Genomic DNA, 12430 nt, shown 5'->3' on the forward strand with positions numbered 1-12430 from the left:
GTCGTTTAGTGTAAAATTGGCTTGTTTTCAATTTATAACTGTAATATCTCGCATTAAATTTAAACATGATTCTTAATATTTAAAATTGGCCAAACTTTAAAAAAAATTAGTTTGTTTATAATAATTGCAGATTTCATAAGTTACATAACAAAAAATATTTTTTATGTTTTTTTCGGTAAGCTCATGCAAAAACAACTTTTTGTAAATAATATTTTTTTCCATGCATCAAATACTTTTCGAGTTATAAGTGATTGAAAAATGTTCGATTTTATAAACTTCAAAAGTTACAAATCTAATAACTTGAAAAAAGTTTCATATTCAGCCAAAACAAAAAATGCGTATCAATTATTTTTAGCTAAAGAATGCAAGAAAAAAATTTGGAAGGAATTCAAATTTTAGTTGTAAATCTGACGGGGGATGACCCATATAACCATTGTTGTGAGAAGTTTATGAGATGGATCGAATATTGTTATTCTCCCTAGTATAAAATGTGTTGAGGGGAGTAAGTGCGTTCAACCGAATATTGAGCCAATATTTTCCAGTCGCATTTATAAAAAAAATATTAGTCAAATAGAATTCCCTGAAATTCCCTGATTTTCCAGGTTTTTTCCAGGAATCGCCACCCTGATTATCTACAGAAACGATTTTAGTAGTTATAATGTACACTTTTTGTTCTAACCAGAATTGGTATCTTTTCACTAGAGCAGTGATGTTTTGCATGGTACAAGTAATTGCACCGAAAGAGCCAAATTCACCGAGTTATTAAACTTTTAAACTTAATGCTACGTCGCACAACTTCAGACCCTACCCTCCCCCTCGTCACACTTCGTCACAAATTTGGTATACCCTCCCTACCCCCCAAAAAGCTACGTCATTTATGCACGGATTGAGCTCTCGTAGATGAGAGAGCATTTTAACAAGAAAAAAGTAATTTATTATCGTAGTAATCGCAATTCGAGTTGCCACTTCCAGTGAGGCTTTCACCCGTAAATTTTTACTGACCTGGGATAGGTTTTTATAGAAGCACGAATATACGTTGAAACCAGACCTACCTGCTGAGTTTAAATGAGACAAGTATAAACTAATTCATTCTTTTTGTTACTCGTCGAGGTATCAATTACCAAAATTGACTCACAATTACGGTTTAGTGCTTTATTTTAGCAAAGCAAAATGCACACAACTGTTCTGAGCTTTTCTCATTAAGCTATAAATTTTAAAACCGTTTTGAAGATGTATATAGTGAAAGATTGTATACTATTCCCCCGAAAAGCATTCCCCAGAAAGCCATTCTCCAGAATTCCACTCCCCAGAATATCATCTCCCAGAATATACTATTCCCCAGAAAGTCATTTCCCAGAATGTACCATTCCCCAGAATTCCATACCCCAGAAAGCACCATCTCCCAGAAAGTCATTCCCCAGAAAAGTTTAACTTTTTTTTATTGATTTGATCTTTTCAAACGTACTAGTCGTTCCCACTTCCATCGAACGACGTTCTTCGATTCGGTCACATTTGAAATGATTTACGTTGTGTTGAAACCAGAAGTTAGGATGACATTATTCCGAATTGAAATAAAGAATGGCTGACTTTCCCCAAAAACCATACCACAGAAACTAAAATCCCGATTTTTTTCCCAGAAAGAACTATTCTCCAGAAAACCATATCCAGACAGAAACAATGCTCATAAGTTCATTCCACAGTTATAACCATTTCCCAGACTTTTTTTTATAGTGGAAAATTTTTTTGATGAAAAAACATTTTTTCAGTATGTTGGCCATATTGCTCCCCTCGAAGAGTGCACTGGTAGCAGCATTAGACAATAGCAATATTTTTACCTTTCTTTTAATAATATAAACATACATATAGGAAAAATCGCAAAATTCAGTACAGGTGTGTTTTTCAGTGCCATTTGGCACCAACCATAGAAACCTGTAGCACCCTTCTTAAGATCCAAAAGAATGAAACAGTGTTATGTAAGTAAGGTTATGTGGCGAAACTATAACTTTGTACAGTACCTAAGTCAAGGAACTGATGCATGATGTTAAGCTGGTAAGGATAAGCCGTCGAAAGCAGAGGCTTCTCGCAAAAATATCGTTGCACCAATTCGGCCAAAACACTAGCTACACCTTTTATAAACGTTTCCAACCACTCATTTACAAATTAGTTAACCCTCAGGCCCAGGAACAATTGGTATATCCGGTATATACTTGCGCATATGTCAGTGGCGCCATAATCGCGAATGCGATAACAGTGCCAACTAAATTTTATTCAATTCAAAATGACTGCTACCATTGACGAATAATTGTTGTCGAGTATTATGTCTGTAACTCTGTGGTATAAGTACCATTTGGCGTAAGCAGGCATTGCATTTATCGCTCATATGAGTAAATGCGCCTGGATAGTTTGCTACTGCGACAATAAAAACTAACATTTTCACACGAAAAGTCATTGGCACTCACACAACTTCTCCGGATAAATACAACGTGTTATTTCTCCAGATAAATAAAACAGCCAGAGAATGAGTGAATGAGTTTATCACGGTATCCTTTTTGCGTTCGCTGCTTTGCTGTCGTTATTCCAAAACACGAAAAAACAAGTCTATCATATTTCTTTGCCGCTTTTCTTTGTAATTAAAAGTATTTTTGGGAGTTTTAATTGATTTTCACGAAATTAAAATTTTATCACCTTCTCCGTTGAGATGGAAAAAGTAAAATAAATTTTATCCGGAAAATCATTCTCACGCTATTTGTGGAGACGGAGAATTTTGCGACTCATCTTATCTCGGAAAAGTTGGACATCGGATAAGCTACTCCTCGCGTGAGTGAGAGAGAATTATAATGCCTGGGCATAAGGTATGAAAATACTTTCGAATGTATTTAGTGCAACCTGTTTGAGTAAACCGAGCAATCGGGTGGATCGTACATTTTCGTACGAAACATTACCAATACAAAAGAAAGATAAATGCTCTAAAAACCTACGAAACCATTTGTCAAAATATGCATTCATTTCGATTTTAATGGCGTACAAATTCAAAGAACTGCTCATGTTTGAAAGAAGGAACCAAGTCCTATGTTCGAGTAAACCGGTTATACGAGAGGATAACAGGTTTGCTTGCGAGAGGCCGCCACTTTCGACGGCACATCCTCAGCAGCTTAACACCGCACCTTGAATTAGGTATGCGCAAACCTTTGGTTTAACCAAAGTTTGGTTGAATAAAAACATGTACTTTTCTGGGTAATGGGGCATTCTGGGGAATGACTTTCTAGGGAATAGGGCATACTGGATAATGGTTTTCTAGGGATTGGTACATTCTGGGAAATGTCTTTCTGGGGAATGGTACGTTCTGGGGAAGGGAATTCTGGGGAATGGCTTTCTGGGAAATGGCTTTCGGGGGAATGGTATACAACCATAGTGAAATTTCAACTCCCCGGCTAACGACGAAAAATTCAAAAGCACCGACTACTCTCGCTAACCACAGCTAACAGGAGAAGTATAGTGAAGCAGGCAGCAAAGTGAAAGGAAGCACGCTGTGATGTCTTCCGGAATTGTTGTTGGTGCAAATTCGGTTATTCATAAGCACAGTCGCTAGGGAGGTTGCAACTAAAAAACGAAGCTTTTCTCTCTGGTCAACAGTTAATGCCGCCAATATTATTATTCATCTGCTCACTAGACCCGGAGTAATTGGTGTAAATCCCAGAGGCCCGGAGATCGTCTCTAAAAACCAGAGTCTCTGGGTTCAGACACGGAGGGGTTGCAGCCTTATACACTGTTGTGAGCGAACGAATGTTTTCCATCGAAATACTCATATATGAGCAGCATCGTAATCGGCTACTGCGGGAGAACGGCGAAATGTTCACCTGTATGAAACGTAATTTTAATTATTTGATGTGACATCATCAGTGAATGCGTCGACTTAAAAAATCATATATGTATTTTATTTTATTTTGTTTCTTTTAAATATTTTATGAATATTAGGCCATTACTTCAGTTTTGTCTTCACATCTCGCCATGAGCAGAAGCAAAAAATCGTCCCGCGCAAGTGAAACAGTCAATTCTACCTAAAAATCAATCGGTGCCTATCACACAAGCAGTCCATATAACAATAGCCTATACCTACTGTGCGATATAGTGATGAGTGACGGTGCTCAGCAAAAAGCAACCCAGATGCGGCCAAACTGTGTTGCTGTTGATTTTTCAAAATGCCCCGTAAGACCAGCCATTCGGGAAGTGGAACAGTTATTAAAAGTACAGATGGAACTCAATTTGGCTGAAGTGAAAACCCTACAAATGCATCATATCAAACATTGCGTGCTGATTTCGTTCAACAACATTAACCAAGCTGAGTCATTCGCCTCGCGAAACAACATGCAGCACACCGCCGAATGCGGCAATGTTAAATATAGCATTCCCGTGTACATCGAGAACGTCGCTGTAGAAGTTCGGGTCCATGGTTTGGCTACGCGTACCCCTGACGGCGCGATTAAAAAATGCTTGCAAAAATACGGAGAAGTAGACTCCGTTACACATGATACATGGAGGAATTTTTTCCCGGGCATCCCTAACGGTGTTCGTGTGGTGAGAATGCGTGTGACCAAGCCAATTCTCTCCTACTAAAGCTTCACAGTGTTAGGAAGGGACGATGCTCTGTTTCAACAGACATCACTAGTCACGTACCCAGGGCAAATTCCTACGTAGAAACTGTTAAGGAAAACTCAAATCCAACTGAAATCAGCACACAACCATCTTACGCTAAACCACTAACAACCAGCAACAACAACAACGAAACGAATGCCGATAACGAATATACTAAAACGACCCTTAAGAGTAAAACACAAACTGGAACATCCGACTGCGAGCAGCAGGAAAGTAGTACGGATGAGGACATGGACGTGAACGATAACGCGAAAGAAGACAAACGAAATGAACCTCAACTTGCAGTGGACAACACTGGTAATATTTCGCCCCCTAGAAAAAGGATCTCAACACGCAGCAGAAAGCTGCGCCTGAACGAGACCAAAAATTTAACGTAGCTGTTTTTTTTTATTTATTGTAAAAAAAACAAACAATCGGCCTCGTCGAGCTACCGCATTTGGGCCTAAATAAATTTATTAATTATAAAAAAAAATATATAGGCCATTACTTCCTATTCGGCCGAAAATCGGTTCAATTATTCAGCGTACCCTATATTAGGCTTAAACCAAAATCGGCTGGTATTCGGCCCGAACATTCTGTCGACCGAATATTCGGTGCATCTCTTCGTCTCACAGAATCCGACACAGTGACATAGTGACAAGACTAAGTTAGCCCTAGCGGTTTGCTCAGGAACACAAATTGTGTCTCCCTTTTTGGAGCTAGCGTCAATCCGGCGCTAGCTTAATTCTGTCACTAAGTTAGTGTCGGATTCCGATGAGACGAAATCTAAACGCAAATTCCATAACTCATTCATCTAAATTGGCTATCCCTGATTTTAGTTTGGTCTACCCAAAATAATTTTTCTATTACACACTACTTTCATCGCTACTTTTTGAAAGCGCTTTTAACATATTAATGATTTTGTAATTTTAGATATAACAGCCATACGTCACTATCTGTGAGAAATATTTCATTTTTTTTTGGTTTAATATTGCAAGAGATCTATGTGCTTTCAGGTTCGCAGATTTTGTCGCGAACAAGCCATATATCAGACAACCTTAATTCGCCTCACCGCATCAGTTTGGCCTTACCAATCTGTTACGCTGGTGGCGACGTGAAAACTGTTGAGTAGGAGTTGAGAACAGCTTGAAGCAGCATATTGCTCAAAATATAAATGATACAAGACTGAATTGGACAGTCCATCGATCTTTGTTTGCATACCCTACTCAGCTAGGATCACCCACGTTTTCCAAATTATTTATACTAATCAATTAAAACTCAGTACATATTAGTTAATCCCTGCTACTCATTGTTTTGTTTTGCATAAAAAGCTATTGTGGATTGTTTTTGTAATGAGAAAAAAGATAAATCTATTGCCAGCTCACGAAAGTACCGGACTATTTATTTAACCCTCAAAAACCAAGGCCTAAGAGCCGAAGCGGCGCAAAGGCGCTGAGGATCCGCCGGGCGAGGTGGCCACCGACCCGCCGTCGGAAGCAAGGGAACCTGTGATCCACTCGTTTGCCCGGCTTACTCAAACATCGGGGCTATCCCTAGTTTAAGCACGCGCAAAAGCGATGTGGCGTAGCAAAACTACTTACCGATTCAGAGAACACTAGAAGTAATTGATAAACAAATAATTAGTTCACTTATTAGATCTTTCATATACATTTTCCCACAGTAGGGAATAGCACAATTTAATTGTAAGGCGTTCTAGAGCACATCTATACTTCCAAAAACATGATTCCCAATATATTTCAAATGTTTCCCAATATTTCATTTTGAGAATACGAATAATCTCCAAGTTCAAAGTATAATCAACAGGACCACCACCTGTCACATTTAATGCTTGACGTCACTGTGCAGTGACCAATTGTGTCTTACAGGATAATCGCACGATATGCGATTATATGAAAGCTCAATTCAGATAGGCACGTGACAGCCGTCTATATGAATTCATATGAAGCTTATTCCTTGCAGCTTTCGAAAAGCACAAAGCAGGTAGACAAATAAACAAACAATGCAAGAGAAAACCCTCTACATTTATTTGCAATAGAGGACTGCTTATCACCCTCCAGTTCACTTATGTTCGACTGTCTCATTGTCTAGTGGCTCCAGTGAAATCGGCTGGCGGAGCAACTGCGGCTATTGAGATATCTGACGTTTAAATTACTCACACTGAGATTTCGCATTTTTATACTACCGCCCTCCCCTTAAGCCCAGAAGCGGTTTGTTTTCCTCCCAATTCGCCGTGTAAACGATTTGTTTTCCTCCCAATTCAAACGTCAAAACGGCACAATACTAACGCAGCTGGATAAGTCTATATTTGACGCGCCTTTCAAGCGTACCCTACACGAGTCGAGAATATTGTCAATAAAAATATTGACAAGACAGCTTCTATACGTCAATCCCATTTGAATTCTACAGAATCAATATTTTCAAAGTGTCCTTACACGATCAATATACTGATCAATAATTGGTTTATTGTCAATATTTCTGCACGTGTAGGGTCCGCTTCAGACGCGCGCAATGTGAGATTTTATTATAAGCGCGACAATAACTTTCAATTCTGTTTCAACGCCTCATATACCCTGAGCGTACGGCACACTTTCAACGCGTTTTTCTCGAAACCACTTTTTTGGAGCTGGCTGGAAACGTAACTTGAACAAATGATTTTTGGTGATTCTGAAATTTTCACGCGTCGCTTGCTATTGTCATAAGGAATCCGAAAAACCTAAATGTTAAGTAAAAATTATGGTTGATGGATAGACGACCGTAGACCCTCCCCAAAAAAACGTGCCAACGGAAAAATGCTGTACAACCGCCATATTGCAACAAAATTACCTGAAAACAAACATTTCTTGTGCTCCAATGAGAAAATGCTCCTCAGCCGCCATCTTGCGACAAAAAAAATCTTGTGCCCGATTGAAGAATCAAAGCAAAAATATTAAGTATTAAAATCCCATTTTACAAGATCTCGATTACGTCACAAAAGTCCCGCAATGTGCCTAATTTTTGTGTTCTACAGTGGTGCAACCCCTTATAAATGCAAAATATGCAAAAATAGAAATATAAATATTTCTAAAATTCTGCACTGAAAGGGCACAAAAGTTAGATGTACAAGTTGTTTTACCGTCGAGTTTATTGAATGATAATGTAAGATTAATATTTATTATAGCTTTATAATCAGATTTCTGTGCCGTAAAATTTATAGACATTGCATTTTTTTTATTACTGTAGGGACTAAGGAAGAATATTTTAACAGATTCAGTCAATAAAAAGGAGAAAAATGTTCCGATTTTGACCATCTAAAATTTACCAAGGGACTGATAAAACCGGGTCTTCACTGTATCTCAAATAAAAACTAATAACGAACACTACATTATAAGCAATCGTAGGACAATGAATACTATAGTGATTATTATTTATAGGAAAATATATTATATAATTTAGTTTTACTGTAAAACAATAAAAATGATACAGTAAATTAACCCTTTTTGGACAACTTTTTTCTACCGTATATAGGGTTTCGAAACTATTTTTCTTTAGAATTAGAAGGCGTGACGATAAACCTGTTTTGATCAAGATATGTGCTTCTACAAGCTGCTCAATTTTTACATTTCAGTGTTACAAGCTGCTCAATTTTTACATTTCAATGCTCAATACAATTCTTCTAGAATATTTAAAATTGTATGGAAAAATTGTTGAAGACATTGATTAATTGATAGGATTTATTAGTTTTCAATAATATTGCAAGACAGCGTAGTTATATCGAAACATAATGTACCTTTAAATGAAACTGTTTCTGGCAGCACTGCTTCAACAGATTCCAATCAATTCAATTGCAGTGACTTCTGTTCTACTGATAATACTAACAACTCTGAGTGTTCAAATGAGAGATGATAGCCCCAGTTATCAAGCTTACTTGGTTTTGTAAACAAATATTGTGAAAACTAAGTTATAGCTGTTTTAATTATGGTGCTCTACAAACACCATAAGCGGGAAAGGGCTAACGTTAAATGTAGCTCAACATTATCCTGTATAACATAAAGGAATTGCACAAAAAAAAATTCTGAACTCATTTTTTCGGTTGAGAACCACCCTAAGAAAATGGTTAGCACTTTTTTGACGAAAAGAAATAAATCTTGGAACTAGGATGTAAAACTGATATGATTTTGGCTGACATTTTTGACAGTTCGTCAGAAATTGTGCAATGTAGTAGATAATTATTATAAACAGTGCAAAGTAATTTAAAAAATAAATATTATAAGTACAAGTTAGTCCACTCATCAGCATACTGCATTTTTCTATAAAACTGCATACACAATAACAAACCCCGTATATCCACTGAACAAATTGGCAGTGTGCTGCTGGGACAAATTCCAGCTATGAAACAGTCATCACATGGCGCACACAGGGATGGAGCAAGTGCAAAGCGTAGAACGAAATTCTCACCGCACGTACAGAAATAAAAGGGAAAAATCAATGCCAACAACCAGTCAAATAGCGAGCAGTAGTGCGCTTTTTGAAGCATATACGAGAGAGGATGAATAAGATGGCGATTTTCCCGTGTATTAGCAATTCTTCATCGTCCCGTAGAATTTTCGGGGTTTGGATTACAAGACCATTTATATGCTGCATGAAGTAGAAAAAGGTCTAAACAAATTACTACTCCAAGAACCATTCTAATAAACATCCTCATATTAGCATAAATAGGGATAAAGTTGATTCTTACTTTTTGTGTGGGCTTCTTCTATGGCGAACACTTTCATTGTCAAAACTGTGCGGAGTGTGAACCCGTTTTTCTCTCGGAAGTTGCTAGAAGTATACAAATAAATCATCCAGTCAATGCGTTGGATTTCAGATCCGGGTTTCAAGTGTCGTCTTACTTGACTCTCTGACGTCGACAGCTGATTCAGAACAACATTCCGATGTGTGTTACGAACAACCGCTCCGTTGTTCACCAGGTTTTGTGAAGAACCTTCCTGGCTATCTTCTTTCGAGTTTTTTTGGTTCACCACTGGCTTAATCGTCATGATAGTAACCAGTAGCACCCACTTCCGTAAATGGATCCACAGTTTTTACCACCACAAATGGCGTTTTCTTGGGCACTTTTTCACTCTTCCACTTATTCCAAAAGTATTTGCGTGACACAACTGCAGAAAAAGACTGCTTTGCTTTCTATGCTGCAGCTAGCTAGTCTGATGAACCGTGCTCACAAAAAGAAAAATATTTACGTTTTTAACCTACGAGAAAGAAAATTCACACACAAAGAAACAATCCAACTCAACAAAGAGCAACAACTAACTGACGTTAGCAGGAAAATTCGAGGAAACTAATGGAAATGAAAATGACAATCGATAAGTGTCATTTAAAGTTGCCAGTTTTTCTATAGCATCGCAACTAGCTTCGATCTCCATCGGCTAAACGAAACATAGGGCGCGCCACAAAATAATCAAAACCCACACGGAAACGAAAAACTACCTAAAATTGAGTTCCTTTGACTCAATCTCGTGGTATCGTGGGGGAACTTAAAATTAGGTAAACCGTGTTGAAGGTAGTTTGCATTTAACCACGGCAAAAATTACAACTCATTGATAGGTTTTTTATACTCAAATTTAAGTTGAATTTACCTAATTTTGAGTTCACCCCAAACAACTCAAAAGTACCTTCCTCCACGGAAGACCTCGACTGAGTCGAATCTCTCTTTTTGTTTTTGACAACACTAATAAGTGCGAAAGCGACGCTCAACTCAAAAGTAAGTTAAAAGAACTTATTCTGCAGGTTGTTTTATTTAACCGTGCAGTTAATTATTGTCTATCCCGAGATAAACTACCCGTATAAATAAATACCATTCTATAAATGTTCGGAACCATTTCCTAACTATTCATATAATACTCACCATATTGGGAATACTACTAATAAATTCCACCATTATAATTCAACTATTATACTACCATAATCATTTTAGTTACCATTTCCAATACCTTCCGTGTGTCCTATATTGGAGATTTGTATACTAAATTGTACTTTTGCGCTAGAGGTTAATATTGCTCTGGTGGTCTTTGTTATTCGCATATCTGTTCAAGCTGCTCCAAAAACCTGTAGCTTAACATGATCAAAAATCCTCGTCTTGCAATATTACGGCGATAGCTCAGTTGGATAAAGCGACAGTCCAGTTAGTCTCAACCAAGCTCTCATCAGAAGATTGCGTGTAACAAAATGAAATTTCACCAATCGAAAGAATTGAAATGTGAAAGGGAAAACATTTTTTTCTGCATCAATACTTTATACATCGCTAGATCTAAAATATGCATGCCACCATAATCTGTATAGTTCCTGAATGGTATGTTGTCAAAATGTATATGAAAAATCGCATATTTTGGTATGGTGACTGTTCTTAACGACCCGTTGTTTATATGGTGGAGCATGGAAAAACGACACTGGTTATGTTCGATATTATACCAGGCAATGGTTAATCTATTGTTGAACGAACCATATTGAAAATGGTTTTTCGACGTTTGATACAATGGTTGGCATATGGTACAGACACAGATAACAGACGTTTAGGCTAGAACAAAATTTCTTCAAAAACCTGTGTAAACTTTCAAATTGATATACGTTGAAAATCCGTGTTTCACTATTGCCATCTGCGCAACTGTTTGCTACACGTGTTTGACAGCTGCACTCTAACTGCATTGTAGTGATCACTGCGCCATCTGCAAACGTTTGCCAAACATGTTTCAGATCTCTGATTTATTCGGAATTTCAGCAGCGGGTATTTACACACGATTCAAATCGAGCCTAAACGTCTGTTATCTGTGGTACAGATTTATGCGGGTAGCATTTCATCGCTTTGTTGCTATATGCACAGAGAACAGACGTCCATCTTCAGCGTTCAACTTGTGTAAAATCTCTAACGGTTTCGAAGGTAGTTTGGATATCTAAACCAGGTGCGCTACTGTCGTCATGATTTTTTGTGGCTGAGTGCGACAGAATTGACAGCGGTTATTCCTCTACCCAGTCAAACTAGTCCGGAACCGATTCGGACTTCCAGCATGAATTCCAGCTCAAATGCGTCAACCGATAGAGTCGGAATCGGTTGTTTTCTTTGAGCTAGATTTCATGCAGAATCCATCCAGGATTTCGAACCGGTTCCGGAATCGATTTGACGGATAGTTGGGATAGGTTGGTGTGGCGGCGCTAGTGTTTTTAGTATATTAATTCAAATGTTTACACACGTTTTTTAAATATTTTTGTTCGATCATGGATGTCTGTTCTCTGTGCTATATGTTCCACACATGAGTGCGAACGAAACAAAAATAAACGTCAAATCGTTTTTTCGCTTGCACTAATGCAAAGTGAATAGGCGCGTGATTCGGCGCACGGCTTGGCGGTGTATGGCTGATATGTCACGATGTGGATTTTAGAAAAGATTCGCAATATCGATTTTAAGTTGAAACCGCTCACAGATAGCGCTTGAAGTAAAGAGTTGCTGATTTGATTCTGTTCTGTCCTAGTGCATATATTTTCTGTAAACATTGGTAAAAAAATAACTTTTAAACGCCAAATCGACGAGAACATTTCAAATGGGCCGATAAACAAAACGTAAACAATTCCGGTTAATACTTACTTCAAATGGACACTATCAAAGCTTTATACATACCTTGAATAAGCCGATTCTGAAGCCTGGCTGTTGGCAAAATAATGGATTATCGAAAAGGCACATAAGAAAAATAACTTGTTTTGCTTACACTCAAAAAAAGTAAACGTTATGCCTATTGATACATGGATTTTT

At 37.8% G+C, this 12430-nt stretch overlaps 1 protein-coding gene across 1 annotated transcript in view; it reads right to left on the minus strand.

Annotated features, from left to right (window-relative positions):
• The window catches only part of LOC131683441 (OTU domain-containing protein 5-A), a 51594-nt gene extending 41660 nt beyond the window's left edge, over positions 1-9934 (minus strand). The window contains exons 1-2 of the mRNA XM_058965433.1: positions 9522-9934; positions 9368-9450 (exon numbers count right to left, since the gene is read on the minus strand). Coding sequence (XP_058821416.1) covers positions 9368-9450; positions 9522-9668 — 230 coding nt within the window. The 5' untranslated portion in view covers positions 9669-9934. The remainder of the gene's footprint in view (positions 1-9367; positions 9451-9521) is intronic.
• Positions 9935-12430: the final 2496 nt, after the last annotated feature.

This window comes from Topomyia yanbarensis, chromosome 2 (genome assembly GCF_030247195.1).
Source record: "Topomyia yanbarensis strain Yona2022 chromosome 2, ASM3024719v1, whole genome shotgun sequence".
Classification (NCBI taxonomy): domain Eukaryota; kingdom Metazoa; phylum Arthropoda; class Insecta; order Diptera; family Culicidae; genus Topomyia; species Topomyia yanbarensis.